The sequence below is a fragment of the Cupressus sempervirens genome, chromosome 3, assembly GCF_028749045.1.
Source record: "Cupressus sempervirens isolate cs-2001-9-10 chromosome 3, ASM2874904v1, whole genome shotgun sequence".
Lineage (NCBI taxonomy): Eukaryota > Viridiplantae > Streptophyta > Pinopsida > Cupressales > Cupressaceae > Cupressus > Cupressus sempervirens.
In genome coordinates, this window is record NC_143120.1 from 524,319,225 (window position 1) to 524,342,997 (window position 23,773).

The 23,773-nt window shown below is 36.6% G+C and overlaps 1 protein-coding gene across 1 annotated transcript in view; it reads right to left on the reverse strand.

Moving 5' to 3' along the window:
* LOC149567482 (uncharacterized) overlaps window positions 1–23,773 on the reverse strand; it is a 60,207-nt gene that overhangs the window by 485 nt on the left and 35,949 nt on the right. The window contains exon 4 of the mRNA XM_089820670.1: window positions 293–434. Within this exon, the coding sequence (XP_089676796.1) occupies window positions 293–434 (142 nt within the window). The remainder of the gene's footprint in view (window positions 1–292; window positions 435–23,773) is intronic.

Below are 23,773 nucleotides of genomic sequence, written 5' to 3' on the forward strand. Positions count from 1 at the left end.
TTCTCAGCTCAGCCAGAAACATTAGTGAAGAATCAAATTATATATATAAGTAAAATTCTCTTAAAGATATATTTCCAAATTACAATTGAAATATAAACAGTGGAAGTCAAAAGCTTCATTTGAGCAGGAGCACGGGTATATAAGTGGAAGAATATTTGGAATCTTTCGGATAAAAAGTAAAAGTTTCCAGGGGAATGTCTGCCCAACTTCGAGTAGGCTCCTATCACGTTGGTTAAATGTAACATTTTTCCGACATTTATATCACAAAACATGCATGTTGGACGTTTCGTACCTTTACAGCCTTGTTCGAAAAGTCTATATAATTAAGAATATGGTGGTCTCGAGTCACTGTTGACGAAATAACGAGCCTTTCAAATCGACCCTCCACTGGTATTGCAGTTTTGATGCTGCATGGCCTTAGAAGACTACACCAACTGTACAAACATGGTCATCATACCAAAATATCAGGAGCTGGCAACGACAATTCCGTCCAATAAGTAAAGAGAAGAAATTTGAAACTAATCATGTTTGGGATAATGCTGCCTTAAATGACAAAGTGGGCCAACAAATCATTAACTACCAAAAAGCAGACATAAACCAAAGCTCCACGAGCATAAAGCATATGGAAAATTGACCTAGAACTTCTGCTTTCTAGATCAGCTATAGGTACCTCTACACTGATGTAATATAAAAGGATAAATTTGAGTAAGCGAAGCACCTATCCCTGACAATCTTGATGAATATGAGAAATTTGGATGAATTTATATGCATCAATTTTTACAAGGCACATCATGGAATATCGATTCCCAATCTTATCCCTAAATAACTTTACATGAATAGTCTAAGAAAAGTAGGGGCCCTGCTTTTAAGTTAAAAGAAATTTTAAGTTAATCAAATTGATCTCAGCGCTCGAATGATTTCAAGACATTTAGCACCTATACAAACAAACAAACTATATATATATAAAAGCATGTACCTTCAAATTTGTCAATGGAATTTATTTAAAAGAGAGAGCTCAGCTTTTCCACAACTAATTTTCCGGGTACACTTCAAGAGGAGTCGTCGATAATTATGAGCTACAATATAATATAATAATATAATATAAAAATCCTCGATGAAATTAATTCTCAAATAAAATATAATATATTCATCTGATGCTTTAAAATCAAACAAAAAATATATAGGCTAACAATTTTCAACTAATTAAATTAATAGCGATGGCTTATCATGAAAATTGATTTGTGCTTATCAACTATTTTCTGCAGTACAATGTTTAGATAATCACTCTTTTATGTTTTTGTCCCTCCATTAAGTCCTCTTCTATTGCACTGCTGATTCCTCTCTTGTATTGCACTGCTGATTCCTCTCTTGATCATTGCTACTAGGTGACCCTTTTCCCCATCTTTGGTTCTACAAAGGTTTTTAGCATTTTCTTTCACAAATTCATCCCAACCCTAAATATTTTTGTCCAACTTCTTAGAAATCGTGTTTTAGATATTTTTTTTCTCTCTACCTCAACTTTCTTCCAACTCCTGTATCAAGGGATTTCATGATGTGCTCAGCCTCCCAATCATGTGGTTTTTTTTCAAATGATAGGTTATTTTATGTTTGGGGTTCTTTCAATTTACCTAGAGAATTGTTTAATAATATCAGATTTCCACAATCCATTACTAATGATGATTATGCTTCTGGATTTGATTGTGTATGTTTTTTTATCATCAATGTTTCGGATCACACTCTATGAGCCATCATCAGGATGAGAGAAGGATGTAAGATGTATGAATCACAGAGTGTGATCCGAAACGTTGATGATAAAAAAGCATACACAATCAAATCCAGAAGCATAATCATCACTAGAGAATTGTTGTCATTGGACAATTGAAAGAGTCGTGTAGTATTTTCATACAACCCACACTAGTCTATTCTAGCATTAGTCATACACTTCCTTGCATATGTCTAAGTTTTATCCTAAAATAAATAAGTCCTTTTGCACATCTACCCCTCTTGACCCTAAAATCCACCTCTAATCCCATCATAGTACCCTCCTTTACTCCCAACACTATAATTTCCCCTAGTGCCTAACCTTTGTGTTTGTACCTATTGTTTTGGCAGGCTTGCAACAAGGAATATGCTCTACTGGCTATGGAGCTAGCATCTAAGATGCCGCAATGGCTCTCACTCTCATCTCCTTGAATTCCTACATGGGATCATAATGCAGGAGCATGCTTGGGTTCATGGCAATCTTGCATCACAAAAACATATTTCCTTTTTCAGTTTGTTCTTGTTTGTTAGTTTCTATGTTTCTTGTGGTGTTTCTTCAATTTGGCTTAGTTGCTGCTACGAATCATATGACATGTTTTGGACATCATTTTTACCTGTCTAGGTTCACACCTCAATCTGATACTTTGTGGTGGACATATTGTGGATTCTTGCTGAGGCTTGTGTGCTCTTCATGTTTAACAGCTAAGTTGGAGTTTTTTAATCATGCAAAGTATTACTATGATTTGCAAAGCATCTTGGCTCATCATTTGATGTTCCTATGCTTGTGGCCAGCTTACCTATGGGTTCATGCTTCATTCCATAGCGTGTGGGTTAAGTTCATCCAGATTTAGGTCCTCGCCTATATCTGGAATACATTTTCTTTACCTGGGAAAATGCGATTGATCTTGGCCAACATGTTTATCATGAAGGCTCTATATATTGAGGCATTTGATCTTTGTTAAGCAAGTCAGCTTGAAGGATAACCTCTGGAAGGTTAGCCTTTGGATTAGATCTAGATTTCTATTGTAAAACAAGCATGTATACCTAGAATGTAAGCCTGCATGTTGCTGGCCAATTGTATATGAAGATCCGATATCACATGTTTCCAGTTTCTTGTTATGCTTTTGGTTGTTGTTTCTACAGTGTGACTTGGGTTGCATGGTTTGGACATATCTCATTGAGTTCCCTCTATTTGTGATTACATCAAATGGTCACAGAACACGATCTAGTTCTTGAGCTTGTGACACACTAAAAATCCTTCTTGTGGGGTGGGGGAGTGTGGATCTTACCCACAACTGCAAAGGATCTGCATAAGATGAATATGAGAGTAGATCTTGATGATTGTGAACCTTGAATAAGTGTTGACACATCCAGTGGTTGAATAGAACATCAAGTCGAGATAGGCTGAAAGTGTGTTTAACAGATCACCAAGTGATAGGCAATTGAAACCTTGGAGTCAAATCGCTGACATGAGGCAATTGCACCAAAGGGAAGGAAGAGATGCTGGCAAGAAGGATAAACCCTAGGAGATTAGAGCAAATGATGGAGGATTTCCAAAATGAGATGAGAATGAAATTCATAATGCACTAGTTGGTTTGAAAAGGAAATCCAGAACCAGATGAAGAATATGAAGAGGTTGCAGAAGATCTAGAGACTGAGGTACCAACAGATGAAGAGATATTGTTGAGGGTAGTGGCACAAGTCAGTAAGAGTCATAGAATGGAGTTTCTAACTTTTCTAGCTCTTTACATCCAGAGGATTTGATAGATTGGATAGGAGAGTTGGAAGACTGTTTTTATCTTGAAGATATCAGAGATCCACAAGAGGGTAAGGTCAGCACAAACCAAGTTTGAAAGGGCATGATGCCTTGTGGTGGAAAGAATTTCAGAAGAATAGAGAGGAAAATGGTGAAATGAAAATCACTAGGTGGAGGCAAATGGTTGCAAAGATGAAGGCTAAGTTCAGTTCAGAAGACTATGAGTTGGAATTGTTCAAGAAGTTGCAGAACTTGAAGCAGGACATGAGTGTGAAGGATTACATTGAGGGGTTTTACAAGATGACAATCAGATCTAGACACCAAGAGATATCTAAGAGAAGGTGGCTTGATTATAAATGGTCTGAGATTTAACGTCCAAGATGAGATGAGTATGCTGAGAGTTTCTACAGTGGAGGATGCTTACCAATATGCTCTTAAGGTAGAAGAGAAGGTAAAAAGAAGACAACAGAGTAATCTAGAGGAAAGGAGAAGTTGATAAATAGCAGCAAGGAGAAGCAGACAAGTGAAGAGGAGTTTAAACCTAAGTGAAGAAAAAAATTAGATCAGAAGGCACCAAGAAGAGGAAGTAGTAGCGAGGAATTCTTGTGCAAATGTTTCAAGTGTGGCAAAATTGGACATAGATCCGATCTCAAGGGATCTAGTAAAGGTAATGGTAAAAAGAACTTCATGGCACATGAGGAGCAGGTGACTGAAGTACTAGAGGAGAATATGGTGGAACCTGAAATGGGAGAATCCCTTATGCTTAAGAGAGCTTTGGTGGAGCAAAGCAAAGTGAAGATTGGACCAAGGAAGAATCTTTTCAGAATCGTATGCAAATCAGGGGTGAAGTGTTGTAAGGTTATTGGAGATAGTGGAAGTACTGATAATTTGGTAATAAAAGAGATGGTAAATAAGCTTGGTAGATAACCTTAGACATTCTTATAGGATAAGCTGGTTGCAACATGATCATTTGGTAAAGGTGAAAGAGAAATGTCTTGTGAACTTTACTATTGGCTCTTTCAAAGATGATTCCTTGTTTGATGTCTTGTCTACGAGTGCTTATCATGTTACTTTGGGTAGACCTTGGCATTTTGATAGAGGAGATATCTATGATTGCAAAAGAAACTTGGTTACCATTGAAAAGGACGGGCAGAAGTTTACTTTGGCTTCCTTGAAGGAGGAAGAGAATGGAGCAAGAAACTTGATCTTGTGAAGAGTAGCTGTGTAGAGAAGCAAAAGGCAGAGGATGACATGGATTTGAAGAAAGATTTTGTGATTAGATCTGAGAACAAATTGACACCAAATGGTATGAGAGAAAGAGCTGTTTATTAAAATGCTTTGGCAGTGGATGGGATGAAGTCTTACAAAAGACATAAATCAGAGTTGCAGAAGAAAGAAAATGGTGGTGAAAGTCCCTTACTACCAAATGTAGATGCGAGGCAAAGAAGAGAAGATGAAAAGAAAGAAAAGTTGGGAGGAAGAGAAATAGTGGTACAAATAAGGACAATGTTTGGATCAAGAATGAGCATAGGATTTTGCATCCTAAATCCTGTAAGATGTTCATGAGTTCCTCTCATGGAACATCTTCTTCTCATTAGAGGTGTCTGATGTAGGAGCATCCTTGGGTTCATGACAGTCTTGCATCACCCAAAAATATGCACTTTTCAGTTTGTTCTTGTTTGTTAGTTTTTGTGTTTCCTGTGGCTTTTCTTTGATTTGACTCAATTGCTGTTGTGAATCATATGGCATGTTATAGACATCATGTTTTAATTATGTCTAGGTTTGTACCTTGATATAATACTTCACAGTGGAGATATTGTGGACTCTTTCTTGGGCCTACATGTTCTTAATGTTTAACAGCTAAGTTGGAGTTTTCTGATTATGCCAAGTATTTCCGTGATTTGCGAAGCTTTATGGCTCATCATTCGATGTTCCTATGCATGTGGCTGACTTGCCAATGGGTTCGCACTTCATTTCAAGGCATGTGGGTTATGTTCATCCAGAATTAGATCTTGCCTATATTTGGTATTATGTTTCCTTCACCTGGGAAAAATGTGATTGGACTTCGCCAACATGTTTCTCACTAACTCTTTAATCTAATTCATCAAACCCTATTTCTTGGGCTTGTTCCTCTATAGGCCAACAAGTCCCAAGTGGTGCTATTACAACATTCTCTTCTACTTTTGTGTTTTCGAAAGTACATTTTTTTTTGTTATTTATTTTCATTATTTTGTGCATTTTTCTCTACCGGACCCACTTCTCTAATTTATCTTTTTTTTCTCTTTCCATTCTTAATTATGTTTTGATCTTATTTCAATCTCCTAATCTCTCTCTCCACAACTAATCTTCTTTCCTCATAACACTGTAGCTCTTCCCATTTTCCTCTTACTTTTCTATCTACATGGCCTTTGTTTCATTGTTTTATCTTTGGATCCCTAATTATTGTATCTCTTTCCCATACATTCTATTTTCTCTTAGGATTCCCTCCCACTTCTCATGGTCATTGGTTCTTGTTCTCCTTAGATAAATTTCTCATTGTCTAGAGATGTTTCCTTTTCTAGAGACAAGATCTTTCTTTTGGATGCAACCTTCATGAAGAGCCTTTCTTTGATTCCCTCTAGAAAATCAACTTTCTTGGCATCAAAGTTCTTCTAACCATGGATTCCCAAGTTGTTATAACAGAATCTAGGTAATGTCCCCATTTTTCATGAGCATCATAGTTTGTGTGATTAGTCTATTATTTAAGCCTCAAAGGCTAATCAAATGGATAAAGGGTCTTTGTTGTCCCACTCTAGAGGTCAAGGATGTTCAGGTTTGCTCTTTGTTTGGGTTAGTTTGGTACACTTAGTATTTATAGTAAGTCATTTATTCGACATTCCTCCATTTGGCAGAGGCAGTGGATCCGCTTCAATTGCAGTAATGACCCTTAGCATCCTTGTTGATTAGGTATTTGAGGATTTACTAAGTACAGCTGGTCAGGGGTTGATTGAGATGGATGCTTACTAGTTTTACTAAGGCAGTTCGATGCACAATGGATACAATAGTTAACTCTAAAGTTCAGTCAGAATTGAAACACAATGATTGATGGAGTTATAACATTATAATCATTATTAAGGTATAAGTTTTACTTTCATAATAATTAATTATTAAGTGCATAGCATTGATAAATTAAGTGTGGCTTTATTTAAAAAGGTGTTTAAATATTTTAAAAGTACACTTTATAATAAGTGATAAAGAGTGGAATTTGAGCTACAGGAGTTTGTGGTGAATGATTTTGGCGAGTGCTCTGCAAGTGGTTGTATTGTGAGGGTGCCACATTGTCTCCTCGATACATGTGCCTACACTTGTTGGCACTTGCCCGGGGCTTCATTTATTTCTTGATTTTATTTTTTAATTGTGTTTCCTTTGCTCGTTTGGTGTTGGTTGTGCATCGTACTAATCTTGTCATTCCTTAAACTTATCTAGCTTCTCATATGTCTACAGTCTTGTCTTTGTATCTATGCCAACTAGGGCTCGACCTTTCCAGACTCAAGTTGGGTTTTAAATTCTTTATGGAATCAGTAAATGAGGGGATTAATCTGGAGAAGAATGAGGACGGTATTAAAAAGGAATTCTGGAGAAGAGTCGAACATTGGAGAAAAACCTTCCTACAAATCAGTTCTCATTGAGCACTCTTCTCCCGTCTGCCCTTCTTTTGCATTGTTCAATGGAAGAATCACCAGAAGTGAAAATTTGGAATCAAATGGGGATGTGGAGGGGGAGACAGTTGCAACATCCAAACTCCAAACACTATAGGGAAAGAAGAGGGTAAGATTCCTTATACTGTGTTGAAAACCTTGTCTCTTTCTCCCAACAAAGATATGTCTAGGGCCATTAGATCAGAACAATCAAGGTCAAAAAGTATTGCCATTTTTTTTGTTTCTATGGATAACAAGTTTTTACCTGCTAGAAATTTCCTGGACGATTGGCTAAGTAATGTCTGGGGAAAAAAACTTGGAATTCATATAAGTTTTAGCAGGATGATTCAAAAAGGAATCTGAAAAATCACAAGATGCAGGAGCATGCATTAAAGAAAGGCTTCCAAAATGTTGGCCAGGCATTGTTTAGGATTTTCCAATGGTCTCCTACGAGAGATTTAGACAAGGTCATTACCGGATCTTCTCCTAACTAGACGGAGATCAAGAACTTACAATCAAACTCTAGCCCTTCCTACCCTAGATCCTCAAACCCTTGCATTCGGTCCTTCAAGTGGAAGAATTCAGGATTATTTTTCCCCATCTTAATGCAAGAGTCTCGATAGCCCTAGAATCAAAAGTGGATATACCCAACCAAATTTCTGTTGAATTAGAGGGGGAATTCTTCTCATGGGCGTTGGCTCTCCTTGGTTATCTTGGACCTTGCTTTCACTGTAAATTAATGGACATACGAAGGATTGCCCCTCTTTGAAGAATATTAAAAAAAATCAATGTTAATTATGTAATTATTAATGGGAAAACTCCTCTATGGATAAAAATTAATGGCCATGTAAACATTGATAAATGTAAAAACATTGTAAATAATGGACGAGACAAAGATAATAATAAGATGCAAGTTGATGAGAGCAATAAATCTGGTTTCCTTACCCTAGCCAATCCTCTATATGAGGTTGACTATGAGGTAATCCCTACAGAGCATGTAGAGAACATTAACCCTAACTCCTTCAATCAGTTGTCAATCTGAATGCAGTCCTACCAAGTTGAACCCTCCAAATGAAATCCCCTCCCAAAAAGAATGGTCTACAGATAGCCCTAGAAACCATTAATTCGAGGGAAAATAAGATTAGGAGTGCCAAAATGACATATTTGGCCCAAAAGCCTTCCTCGTGCTTAGTCCCACTTTGGTAGATGCTGCTTCTCAAAGATTATCTACTAACCCAACAAGAGATGAGGTAATTCAAAATGGAGAACAAGTTAAGGAGGTTGTTACCAAAGGTATGGAAAAGAAAAAGAAGAGCTCAAACAAACCATCATTGTCTAACTCTGATGGAGGTGCCTCTAAACATGAGAATCCTAGTGTCTGAATGTTTTAACATGTTGTATAAGAATCAAACCAGTGGACTTCTATAAATAAAACTTGGAATGGACTGGTGTGGAACTTTTGGAACTTTATGAAGATACCTTTGACCGAGATTTTTTGGGGGAGAACATTAACAGGGGAGTGGTTAAACTTCTCCCTAAAGAAGGGAACAATACTCAAGTTAAAAAATGGATAACTAAATCATTATTGAATTTGTCATATAAAATTGTGGCTAAGTTGTTGGCCAGGAGATTAATCAATATTCTTAATAAGATTGCCTCAGTGACTCAGACTGGGTTTATTCGGGGGAGAAACATCTTAGAAACTTTGATCACCAGCTGGGAAGGCATGAATTAGGCAAAAGCTAATGGTCAGATGTTGGGTATGATTATGTTTGACTTTGAAAATGCGTATGATAGAGTAGAATGGCCTTTTGTTATTGGTAGTTGAAAGCTTTTGGCTTCCCTTAGTATTTTTGCAAATGGATTTCCATTCTCTTCAAAGATTCCTTTACAGTTATTGAGGTCAATGGTGAATTGTCTAAGCCCATTACGTTAAAAAGGTCTATTAGGCAAGGATGCCTATTGCTCCCACGTTATTTGTAATTGTTGTTGATGCTCTCAATTACATTCTGAGAGCCTCAGAGCTAGGTCCCCCAATTAAGGGTCTCAGGTTACCCAATAAGAACTTATCAATATGCAATTTGCAGATGATACAACACTCTTTGTGGAATTGTCTAAGGAGAATTTAGATAATGCTATCAACAGATTGCAATTCTTTTGTTTGGCATCAGAATCAAAAATCACTCATCACAAATCTACTATTATGGGGTGGTCTGAAAGTAGTCCTAAGCGGACTTCTGACAAATATGGCCAGGGGCTGGTCTAAACACAATAACAAGATACCTTGGCATACCCTTTGTGGTAGGGTCCTCTACTAGAGATATGTGGGAATGGCTCTTTTCTAAAATTGAAAAGAAGCATATTAAATGGCAAACACACTTGTTATCATTGTCTAGTAGAGTGCAAGTAGTTCAAAATGTGGTGCCTTCACATGCTATCTATTTTTCCTCTGCACCTTTTTTTCTCCAATAATCAAACAAATAAACTTGAAAAAATCCTAAGGGAATTCTTATGGTCTGATGGTATGGGCAGTAAAAAAAGACATTGTGTTAAGTGGGATTGGTGTTGAACACCAAGACAGGATGGTGGACTTGGCCTGAAGGATCTTAAGGTACATGGTTTTGCTCTGGCATCCAAGTGGCTATTCAATGCAATGCAAGGAAATGAACCCTTGAAAGTACTGGTGAAGAATAATATAAACAAAGCCTCTATTTGTAAAGCTAAAAGATGGAAAGACATCCCTATTTATAATATTGTTCTTGGAGAGTATAATGTTAAAGTCTTTGGTTTTAAATTGCTTGTTTCAATTTGGAAAGCCTGGTCTAAGGTGAGGAAACGAATTTGCTCCAAATATGCTATTGGGGGATCCCCATCTTATTCTGTCCTTGACCGCCTCACATGATGGGATGTCTATTTTAATAACCGTTAGCCTTAATCCCGTTCTGCAAAATGCTGGTTTGGTAAGGGGATCTCTTTTGTTAGGGACATTTGATTGACAACTGGTTGGGGTCTTGGAGGAGATTAACAATAAGTTTAATATTCCTCAGACTCAGAAAAAAACTTACACTATGATTATTAAAGCAGTCAGTAAAAGGTTCCCTGGCAAGATTTGTAATAGTGATAAATTTCTTCTGCAGGTGAAATAGATTGATGGTAATCTCTATAATGATACGTCTACTAAGCAGATTTATAATATGCTTAAAAGGGATTCTCTGACTCTTGATAGGATTAATCTCAACTGGAGTCTTGACTGGCCAAGTTCTAGGTGGCATTTTTACTTTGATTTTTTCTGGCATTCTCATGTGGAACCAAAGTTGTGTTCCAGATGGGCGCTCCTTAAAAAGCTTGCTAATGAAATTGTTTTATCTTCTATTGTTCTTGAACCTATGGATATCCTGAAACATATGAACATTTAGTTTTTGATTGCATCCCAACAAAAAGAGTCTGGTCTCTTTTTCTTGGTAGTCCTATTTTATGGAACAGCAAACCAGGAATGTCTAGGCATGAAATTCTTACTGGTTTTGTGGAGGCCTATAATATGAAGCTTAATAATTTTTGGTTTTCTTTATCTAATGAGGTTCTTTGCTATCTTTGGAAGTGGATGAATGAGGAAATATTTCAAGATAGCAGAAGGAATGTTACTGAGTTTAGCTTCAAATGCAACACATTTTTACATCATGACCCAGGTATGTATTGTGCTGGATATCTCCAAAGAGAGATTTATGACTCTAGTACATGAAGGAGCAATGATTGTATATAAAGAGGGCATCCAATCTGCTCATTATTTTGATGCATACAATGAGACGCTGAATCACAAGGAACTAGCTGCCCTGAAACAGTTCACCAAAGACAAAGGCATTGATATTGCTCAAGAAAACAAGAAAATCCAGCAGGAAAGAGAGAACACTCCCAGTTGGGCAGACAGGAGCAGTACCAAACATGCAGTTGAGCCCCTCATTGGAGCTTTTGATTGTGATAAAGCTGATGTCAGTAATAATATCATTGGAGCATGGGTTTAACGCAAGGTCACCGGGAGACGGGGAGACTTGGAGGTCTTCGGTACTGGTATTGGTACCGGTACGACAATATCTCAAAAATAGGAGACAGGGGTACTTGGAGACGGCAATTTTTTTTCTAAAGTTTAAAGAGTTTAATACTAAATACAAAATTTGAAAATAGTAATACTGTAAAACTAAAAGACTAAAGTAAATAATAATAGTAATGTCACGTTAATATAGAGTCAAATATTTCAAACCTCACATAACCACAATATTGTATCTCATTGGTCTTAATTTTTGCATTAAAAAAAAATTAAATGAGGGCTAAAATTATTTAATATTATATTTTACATTTATATTTTATCAGGAGACTTCACTTTTTGGATCAGGAGACTAGGAGACTTCAGGAGACTTCATCGTGAAGTCTCCAACCTTTTTTGAGGTCTTTGGAGATGCGAAAAGTCTAGGGGGAGATGGGTCTCCCCGTAACCATGGTCTAACGAGTTTGTGGCCAGTATCTAGTTGTTTTTCAGTTTACATTTTGTAACGATCTATCCAAAAGCATCCTATATGTATATATAAAGGCAGGTTGATGACGTTGTATAGATACCTATATGGTATGCCTCGGTAGGTTTTTTTACTAGTAATACTATCTCGACCAGAGATTTAATGGTTTTTTGATGTGTAATCCATTTTACTTACTATATTCATAGAAAAAAAAAGTGATAAAGTGTTATTTAAAAGGAAAATATTAGTGTTCAATACAGCTAAATTTATATTTTAATGTGTGCACCAAAAGGAGGGAAATATAATTAAATGTTATATTTCAAATGCAACAAAAGCACAAATAGTTATGAAAAGTGTATTCATGAAACCTAATGATTGATTTATAACGTAGGAATTATATAAGGCAAAAGGAAATAGATTCATTCTTGATGGTTTTCTTTATTGTGTTCTCGTGAAGGCTTTGGAGTTTCCAAGGGTTTTAGCATTCGCCTAGAGAGTTGTGAATTCTTCTGGTTATCAGCACTTTGAATTGGTGAGAGATCCAATGAATTGTGCAATTGAGTGATGGCTTCAACTTGGAGTAATCATTGAATTTGGTGGATAATAGTTTCAGCTTTTGTGAAGGTTATCAGCAGAAATAATTCAATTGATATCAGTGTTGGGGACATGGCTCAAAGGGCAGAAATTATACATCTTTAGTGGTGGTAGTACCTGAATAACACTAGCCATAGCCTTCCTTGGTCTACATGTGTGGTATTTAGAAGTTGTGTTAGGGTTTATTTAAAAGGGAAAAAATCACCATTTGGGGTCTTACCAATCATCCAGCTTGGGCATTGGAGATATATATGCAATTCGCAGAGGTTAATTGTTGAAAAGGGTTGAAAATGGACTGTTGTGTTGAATTATCAGGTAAACTTTCATTCTGTAATAATTTTTCAATACATTAGAATTGGCATTTGTATGCATTTTGAATACTTCAATTAAATAAAGTTTTGCATGCCAAATTGTTTGGTTTAATGCCTATTAGTCTATTCAACTATTTCAGACTTTATATCTGTTGCCAGTATGTTCCTATGACAGCATGATAAAGTAATGTTCTTAATTTTGAATGTCAAGTGTTTAACGGAATTGCTTTGCAAAGTCTTTAAGTTCTATAACAAAATTTGGCACAAGAATGATCAGAAAATTCAGTTCAAACTTTGCACACCAATTATTTGACGAAATGCATTTGATACAAAACTTAAAATATAAAAATTGAAACACAAGGGATATTACAGTGGTGAAGTTAGAACCTATTGGGGTTCTTACAATCCAAGATTCTTTCAACTCAATAATCTACATCTCTAGTCCAAGCTTTGTCTATATTCTTAATCACTTTCAAAAAAAATTCCATTCACTAGATTGATCTATCAATCTTACATCAGCAACTCCTCTGATTCTTCTCAACAGCCAAAGCTACAATACTTGAAAAAATATATAATAAAATTCAAAAAGGACAAAATTACTAGTTAGCATAGTTCTATAGTTTCTTTCTTCAATTTTTTTTAAGTTTCACTTCCTACCATTTCTATTTGCGCCAACATAAGCTTCCAAAATATAATTCTTAATCCCCTTAGGCATTAGTTAACCAGGTCTTGACAGTGAGCTAGCTTGCAACCTCTTATTACCCTTGTTAAAGCTAACACTAATCGAGAAGAATAAAACTACAATGATGACTTAAATAAGAACAAAGATAATACAACTTCTTAAAGAAGAGGTTGCATACATTCATTTACACTAAGTTCATTCATATTGCCCAATCCTAAATCCCTTTACTCGTATAATGATGATATAATCTTATTATTATAGTTGCAATGTTTGTTGTCTCACTAAGCCTTTCTTCTCTTTGCCTATTCCCTATCTCTTACAAGCTCTTGGTATAGTTACCAGCAAGATACAATACAATGTGATAGAAGTCGAAATTTAATTGTGATATTTTTTTCCATTTTCAACATTAGGTTTCATCACAAACTCTCTTGCAACGTTACACAGCTCTAGATCTCCTATTCCCCTTGTTTTCGCTCTTAGTGAATCACCAAGAAAGTGTTGTGGAAGCTTTAGGGCATTTATGGTGTCTGATATGTTGAATATGTACAATGAAGATGGCAATAGGAAGATAACTTGTTTTCTACCCTTCAAATCTTCATGTGCAGCACACCCTATGAGAGTACAAATTCGTGTCTATTGATGATGTGGGCAGCATAAACTAGAGAATCTCCTAGAACATAAGGTCCATCCTCTTGACATGTAACATAGTCATCTCCATGTTGGTGAGATTCTTTCTTTTGGCAGCTTTATTTTGATATGGAGTTGATGGACGATGTGCTACCATGTGATGTCATGATATATGAGACATTGTTTAATTTTTCTGCTAATATGTTCTTTAGGTCCCCTCTAATGAGAGACATTTGATCCTTCTCTTATGCCTTCTCTCCAAAAAGGCTCTAATGCTTCATCCTTGATTTGAATGCAGCAAATCCAAAAAAATGGAGTAGCCATCAATGGCATAAGAAAGTATTTGGCTCCTAAAGGAGATGTTCTAAGTGGCCCACAAATCTCATTATTAATATCCTCCAAGGGCCTTGGTGCTCTATAATTTCATTCTTTGGAGAGACTTCTTGACTACGCTTTCCTCATGTGCTTCCTTTGCAAACTCACATGGGGGATTATTTAAAGGCTATCCCCAGACAATGTTATCAGCTCTCATGCAATGTGGCTTCATAGTTGATGAGACCCAACTCGTGATGCCAAAACCCACTTTTTGGTGTTAACCTTTCTTACCAAAACCACAAACTATAATTATTTGGATGGTGGACCAAATTTATCAAGCCTAGACATCTTTTTTTCTCATTGCAATACCTTAATCCAAGGATCTTCAATATATAGCATTCATGTCCTCCAAAACCTACTTAGCAAGAAAATTTTGATTTTATTGACATGAACGATGTGTTTGACTTACAAAATTGGGGCTCATGTAGGTTTGAGTACATGTGGGTTTCTATATATACACAAAAAACATATTCAATAGTATAACTAAATCATTTGATAGGTATGGTACTTCATCATTGATCAATGCAAATGCCAAAGACAAATATTAAATGTGAATTGAATACACCTTAAAGACACAATAACATCATCAAATACTCATATTGTGCAAACTCAAAGTTGTACTGTACTTCCAAAATCAAATGGGAATTTGGGGGAAACACCCCAATGGGATCAAATTGCAATGCTCCTTGCACGAGGCTGGAAGCAGAACCATAATGTACATCATTCCATTGCCTCATAAAGGGCCTTTCTAGATTTTTCTCAAAGAAAACCCTAAGTTACCGGTTTGAGTTCGGGTACGAAGAACCAGTTCACCAGTACAGGAAAATTTTGAGAAGGGATTTGGGTTCGTTTGGGTTCATTGGTACAAAAACATGTAAAATTAATTTTATATATGTGTATGTGTATTTACGTATGTATGCAATCCAGAAGCATGAATTAAGATTAGAATGCCACTTAGTATCATAAAAACAACAAAAATACCATAAACCTGTAATCATAGCATCATAGCATCATATCAACATTAAAATACTAAAATAAAAATATTGAGTTCAAGTATCATTGTTTTGACTTTCAACAATTGGAACTTTATACTAAGCTTCAATCGCCTAGTGGATTATCTAATTCTTCTTCTTCTTTTTCTTCTTCATCAAAGGCATTAGTTGGTTCAGAAATAGTGCCAAACCAATGGGATCAGCTTCATCAATAACATTCTCGCTTCCAAGACCTCAAATGCTTATTATTTTTTAACTATACAAAGAGCCTTTTTGTTTGTAATTAACATCCTACTTGTTGCAACTCCCTTCACCTATTGAAGATATTGTTTAATGTTTAAAACATGATTTATCACTATAGAGATCTTTCAATGAATCGGATAGGGGTTACTATTAGCAATTGGATATAAAAATTTCATTGGAAGAAGTCTTGAGGGTTAGTTTAATTTGACGTAATAAATATTTGAACTTCAACAAATTTTTTTTTATAATGTTAAAGGTCTTATTCAAATTCTATAATAATTGTTTTCCACATTAAATTATAGAATATTTGTCAATGCAAGTGTACTTGGTTCACACTTCATCTACCTAGTTTTGCCCTAGTTCGACCCTGATTCAACCTTGGCTCAACCTGAACAGACCAGTCTGCTTGAGTTCGAACTTTGGGCAAACTGGACCAAAACCAAATAACCAACCCCAATCCGGCCCTAAAACAGGCGAACTAGGTAACTAAGAGAAAAAATAATAAAAATTGAGACTTGTGATTGGGCGTATCTAGATGTGCTTTGGATGTGTCAAGGATGAGCATTCTAGACACATCCAAATAGCATCTACACGACACATCTGAACTAGTATGCATCTAGACTAGGTGTACAGTCCCAAGGTGCACATTGAATAACTAAGTCTAGAGCAAAAGAAACAAGGAGATCCCCAGAAAGAGATGGTACATGCTTAGAATTTTGAGCAGACCACATTAGGGCAAAAATCATGCCCTAAACATGAAAAATCAGAAACATCGGATAGAAGGAAGAAACAAAGTAGGGACAAGCTTAAGAATAAAAATTCAAGCCACTTTGAGACAAAGGGGATGAAAATTTCAAAAAACCAATCAAAATCAAAAGACAAAAAATTCTACTTACCTAAAAGGAGGATGCATAAGCATGGAGGTAAGTGCAATTGGGAATGGAAGTAACATAAAATAAGGAAATGGTTTTGTTACCAAATGGTGCGAAGATTGTGTGGGGAGTGATAGATCTAGGTTTTATCCATCTTCATTGTGAACAATCCCTTTGCTAAATTCTAGCATTCTATAATATGCTCTGGCTTCTTTCAACATGTTTTGTAAGCCTTTTTCAGGGCATGTTTTCATTATATAAGGCAATAATACATTGCTTTTGCTTTTTTCAAGCATATGAATTTGTTGGTGAGTTTTCAAGGTGTTGGGACAAGGTGGTTGTTAACCCCCCTATGTGGAGTACATCAAATGCCCTTCCCTATATTTTCCCATGACACTTTCTTTATAAAGTTTGACCCCAACTTACTATAATATTACCCACGTGAATAGTTTATCAAGAAAATAAAGTAGGGCCTTTAATCCCCTAGAGGAAATCATTGGATGGAACTGTAAAGCTATTGATGGTGCTTCTAGGGGTAATCTAGGCCCCATTGTTGGTAGCATCCTTCTAAGGGATGATGTTGGTCAGTTTAGCCATGATGATTCATATTTATTGGAATTGTTGACACAAAACTCTGCACCAATACCCAACGTGTTATCCTCGAGCAACCTTATGTAACATGGAAACAAACTCCAAGTGTGAGACTTGTGCTTTGAGGTTGAATCTCTAGAGAAGGTCAGCTTTCTTACAATTAGGATGCACTTAAACTAAACTTTTGAGGAAAAAGAGAAGGAATGCATAAAAGTAAATGTTGGAAGGGAAATGGGGTGATGCACCAGATTGAAGATTGGATACTTTCTCTATCTAGAGTTGCACAAAACATGAATAAAGAACCTAAATACATAGATCTTGACTACAATCTATCTTCCAAGGAATTACATGTAGGCTAAAACTAATGAGATGTTGCAAGGAAACATGTTCACAATACAACATTCATTAGCAGGCTAAACACGACATATGAACTTGGAAAATAGAAAAGAAATAAACCATACAAGGCAAGAAAATGCACAATATATCAAACTAACAAGATAAGATAAAAACTAAGATTTATATTCATGAATGGAAAAAAGAAAAGTTACATTTGTAGAGCATAATGTACAATAAACTAAAGAAGAACCCAAAAATTATTTACAAACTTTGCCTTTATAGGCCAGACATAACTCAGATAAAACTTGAAATTCAAACTCCAACAATGGTGGAGTTAGATTATAGAGGAGAGCAATAAGAAATATCAGAACAAAATCTGATCTCTGTATGCAACTTGACTCTCAGAAGTGACAAGAAATAGCCAAATGAATATACCCAGCAAATGGAAAGAAAAATCTAACAGAAGAAAATCCTTGCAGAACATAAAGCAGCATGGGGATGCACTGACATCGTGATATAACCAAAACAGTCATTTCAAATTAATGAACCAACCCTAGAAACGTGTCATGGATACAAACAATCAAATCATGTCGCTGTCAAAAACTATCAGGATGGGATAATATAAAGTGTTAACCCGCCTGTACTGTTGACACATTGACCATCACCATTTTGCAAGGGCCCCTCAAAAGCACTTGCGAAAATGCGAAAGAAACCTGGGTCATTGATCATTGAAGAGATGCACGACATAAAACATGATAAAATATGGCACTAGGAAGGGCCCACAACCCCCGTTGGTAGAAAAAAAGCTTTAAATTAGACTATTGGCACAATTTTCCATAACAAATAGAAAAAGAAACGGAAGGGATAACATGAAATGTTAACACCCTGCCACGTGGCACAATCTCGTTATCCTACAATCCACAATGCAACTCCCTGAAGTTGATCATGGGATGGCGGAGAAAATCACAACCATTGATGAAGAATGAAGATGCACGTGCCTTAAAACTTAAGAAAATGCAGCACTAGCACCATTGAACAAAATGGAAACACATGGTAGAGCCTAATAATTTCGCCAAGAGGCAAAAAGGGAACTCTGCAAAAGAGCGAAACAGGCATGACGTGAAGGTTAGCTGCAGGCATGTCGTGTTAACCCATGTGATAGATTTCAGCTTATTGAAAATATTTTAGATCAGTTATCTATGATGGGCTGAATGGGGGCAAAATAGCCAACATTTATGGCAACTTAGGGGATACTTGTCTACTAAGCATGAGACTAGTGTTCATAAGCAATCCATTGGGAACAAAGAATGACGTGTTATCCACCTATAACTTTACAAAATCTGCAACCTACGCAAAAAAGAAAAATCTTCTATTTCCAAGAGGGAAATAGTTGTGTTTGTGCACTTCTTGGAAAGCCAAAAGACCTACTCCACTATGTACAAGTATTTACAAACAAAAGAACTCAAACAAAGCCATTAACTAGCTTGTTGAAATAGCTTCCCTTTCTTATCAATATTTTGCTCCTTTCATGCATGTGGGCAACTAGACAAGGCAGCAAGCATGACAAAAATACTACTACATTTTGGAGTACCTTCCTAATGGTGAGAACAAAGAAACTCTCCAGCACTAGGACATTGTCTTTTTGAGCAAGAAACACTTGCTCCTCTTTTTGATACTCATCTTCATACTCTGAAATAAGCATGACCAAGGGGAACATGTTGATTTGTTGCAGAACTAGATGCCTTATGGGGCATCCTCTTGATGGCTCCAGGTCTAAGGAATCAGCCTTGACTACGTTGTTGTGCTCTGCAACACTTGTATCCTACTAGCTCAAAAGTGGCTCGAAAGGTAAAGCTGGTAGTGTGTGTTCTTCCACTTGTTGCTTCTACAATACATGTTCTTCAGACGTAGGAGATGATGGCTTGTTAGATAAATATGAGGCTTCAAGTTCATAAAAATATATGCCCCCCATGCATTGTGATATCTCCATGTCACAATAGTCCATATGATCGATTAAAGAAGAAACAAACTCTTCTTCTTGGACCGTCTACGTTGTTTGATATTGTGAATTGGCTGAGGAGCGACCTAATGCACACCAACATATTCCTCCTCAAGGACAAGGATGTCCTTCCTACTTGACCTCCCGCCACAACACGTGCTTCTTCTTGCAGTTCTGGAACTATCTCTGATGTGGACAAATATATATCCTCCTCAAGAATGATCAAGAAGGGGCAGTAATCAAATAAAGGTTCACATACATCAAGATAAGGAGGTGCTTGAAGTGAAGGCTAAGGATTTGGGCAGCTTGAAATGGTAATTTGGGGAGGCTCACACTATCTGAAGGCTCTCTTGCTTCAACGACTTGCATTTGAGCAAGCTTAAGCCTTGTCTCTTCTTCTACAATAGCATTCTTTCTTGCAAGGTTTTCCGCAAATTGCCTCCATTTTATTTCAGGCTGCTTCTGCAACTTGAGATAGGCTTAATGAGCCTCATTAAAAATATTATATACCTTAGATACCATCTCACAGACCTGTGAATCACGTTTCCATTGCTCCTTCTATTCATCTAATTGCTTGAACCAACTAGTCATAAAGAGTTCAATAAAAGAATAATCGCCACCATCTATACCTAGATATGGATTATGAACATAATCAAAATGTTTACTAGGTTTGCAAACCCAAGGCCCAAATTGTCTACATAGTCAAAGAGATCTCTTACTCTAGGGTTGGCAAAATTATTTTGGGGTTGTTCAAAAGATTGAGTAGTGAAACATGGGGCAACACTAGGTTGCAACCTTGATTGAGATTGAAAAGATGAGGGTGAAGGGGGGGAAACCTCATGATACGGGGGAAAATGAGAGGCATCTCTATGAAGGGGATCCATGTTAAAACATTTAAACTTCATAAAAAGTCTAGGAAAACATAAAAGATTAGAGATGATCTTTACACATACCAACACTATTTCTACTTCAAACTAGTAGATTTTGTACTTAGAGTTGCCATGGTGTTTGATAAAATGCTTCCAAAGCTTGATGGCACTGAGAATAACAACTAAATTTTCAATGGATGGAACTTAATTGGCTAACTGGCAAACTTATATAGTTGAAATAATGTCCCATCGGGCATGCCAAAAATTGTTGACATAAAAGTTTGCACTCGTGCCCAACGTATTATCCTCGAGTGACCTTGTGTAACATTGAAACAACCTCCAAGTGTGGGACTTGCACTTTGAGGTCGAATCTTTAGAGAAGGCCAACTTCCTTACAATCAGAACGCACCTAAACTAAACTTTTGAGAAAAAAGGAGAAGGAATGCACAAAAGTAAATGCTTAAAGGGAAATGGGGTGACACACCAAATTGAAACATGGTTACTTTCTCTTCCTAGAGCTACATAAAACATGAATAGAGAACCTACATACATAGATCTTGACTCCAATCTATATTCCAAGGAATCAAATGCAAGCTAAAACTAATGAGATGTTGTAAGGAAACATGTTCACATACAACATTGATAAGTAGGTTAAACACAACATATGAACTTGGAAAATAGAAAAGAGATACTCCCTACAAGGTAAAAAAAATGCACAATTTATTAGACTAACAAGATAAGGTAAAAACTAAGATTTCTATTCATGAAAGGCAAAAAGGAAAGTTACATTTGCAGAGTGCAATGTTGCTCCAATAAACCAGAGAAGAACCCAAAAATCATTTACGAACTTTGACTTTATAGATCAGGCATAACTCAGATAAAACTTGAAGTTCAAACTCCAACCATGGTAGACTTAGATTACAAAGGAGAGCAATAAATAAATATCAGAAGAAAATCTGATCTTTGTATAAAACATGATTCTCAGAAGTGACAAGAAAGAGCCAAATAAGTACACCAAGCAAATGGAAAGATAAATCTGATAGAAGAAAACCCTTGTAGATCATGAAGAAGCATGGGGATGCACTGGCATCGTGATATCAAAACCAAAAAAGTCATTTTGCATTAAAGAACTAGCCCTAGTAACATGTCGTGGCCACAAACAAACAGATCATGCCGCTATCAAAACTGTCAGGATGGGATAACATGAAGTGTTAACCTACTTGTAATGTTGACCCGTAGACTATCCTCATTTTGCAAGGGTCCCTAAAAAGCAGTTGTGAAAACGTGAAAGAAACTTGGGTCGTTGATCATTGAAGAGACACTTAACATAAAACGTGGCACTTACAAGGGTCCACAACACCTGTTGGTAGAAAAAATCCTTTAAATCAGATGGTTGGTACAATTTCCCATAACAAATAGCAAAAGAAATGCGGAAAGAAATAACATGAAATGTCAACACCTTGCCACGTGTTGGTGTCAGTTTTTGTACCACTACATAACATATAGCAATTAAACAATTGATATGGAATATCAAGTCCTCAATTCCTCTCTTGAAAAGTTAATACTTATGAAGACATAAGCAAGAACTCCAATGTTCCTTACATCTATGGATACTAACTCAATATATCGATGTGATTTGTTGGTAATCACATAGGCAGGCTTACGTTATTCATTTGAAGATAACTTGGTGGTACTTCGCTTGCTTGACTTTTTTTTTTCTCTCCTTGATCACTTTCACTTTCAACTACTCCTACCACTAAATTCTTATTGCTCTACTACTACTCCTATGGATGGAGAAATTAGGAAATGGATGGTGATCTAACCAAATGAAAGCTTGTCAGCGGCGCTACCTCCATTGATGCAATGATTCTAAGGGATACTCTTAGGATTTTCACACTAACACCTTTCTTCCAACCCAACTTGAAGTACAAGTGGAAAGATGATATGCAAGTAGAACTTAGGAGCGATTGGACTAGATTACCACACAAGACTTCCTAACGAGCTACTAGGATGCTAGTGGCCTAGTATATAGGTCACTATCAAACATTCACTAACATCACCATACAATTAGCCATCTACTTCTACCCTAACAACATGAAATGAAATCCTACTTTAATTTGAGAGATAAGAAGAACCATGCAATACACCAAAATGATCATGTATATTCACCATGCAAGCCACAACAATGAATAAAGAACACTTTTGATAGTATTTTGGCAACAATTATCCAACATAACTCTCTCACAAATGAGAGCAAAATGGCCTTATATAGAGGCTCCAAATTACAATGAATGCCCGAGATTAAGAGGCAAAATCAAGGGCCAAGATTATATTTTACAAACCCTAATTAGGGTTAGCATTATTCAACCAATTACATGAGGGCACCAACTTTGTGGGCCAATGAGAAAATTACAATAATTTGTCAACCAGTGAGAACATAGGACACTTGGCATGATTTGATTGCATGCACATGAAAGTGCCACCTCATCAACCTTATCTTATAAATTTATTCAATCCTTGAGATAAGGTGAAGCCTTGGATGCTTGAGCTTGTCCTTAGAAACTTTCTCATCACCACTTGAACTTGCTCATACTTGATGTCTAGACCCTGAAAGGATGAGGTCTTCATGCACTTGGGGTAATCTTGCCTTAGCTTTGATGGCTTCCCTGGATGTGAACTTCTTTGCAACTTGAGAGCCTTGCTCTTGGCCACTACCTTGAAATCGAACTTTACCTCCCCCATTATCCTTGCCTTCCTTAACCTTCCTAGTCTTCCAACCTTCCCATTTGAATCCAACCAAGCTAGCTTGCATGAATAGCCAAGCCTTGCCTAGCCTCAAATATTTTCAAATCTCTTCTACTAATCCACTCTTTCTTGAAATTGTGGGGCTTCTTGAATCTCAATCTTCAATCAAATTCGCCCTTCACCTGATTTCATTCTTCACCAAAGCTCGCACTTCAACATTTGCCGGCTTGCAATCAAATAGAAGGGTTAGGACCCCATGTGGAATTGCTTCTAGTTTTGCACTGCCCTAAGTTGTAATTCTAGATTTTCACTTATAATTCTAGCCCAATCAAATTTTCCCTTTCCATTTGCAATTTCATCAATAAAGTAATACATCCAATTCTTGAATTGCATACCTTATGAGATGCCCATGACTCAGTTGAGTAGAATGAGGTTGTCATACTCTGATTTGAAGTCCGATCGAATGAACCTTGATGCCTTGGTGACTCCTTTCTTGCCTTCATGTACCCAATTCTGTTCTAGGAGAGTGAAGTAGGCATCTTGATTATCTTGGTGGAACTTGGCAGCCTGATCCATTGTTTGTCTCTCAACTGTATCATGTTTACTGTACCGATATTAGTATCGGTAATTCGCCTTATCTTTTAGAAGAATATGGTTTTGGGCATCATATCCTCTTTGTCTTTCTTAGTATTTGTTCCCTTAGGGTTCTTGCTTGCACTAACATCTACCATCCTAAACACTTATTTCTGCCCTTTTGTTCTAAGTGATATGGACTACCCTTATCAATCTCCAACCTTCTTTCTATCAATGGATTCTAACTAATTTTTGCCTTGCCAAG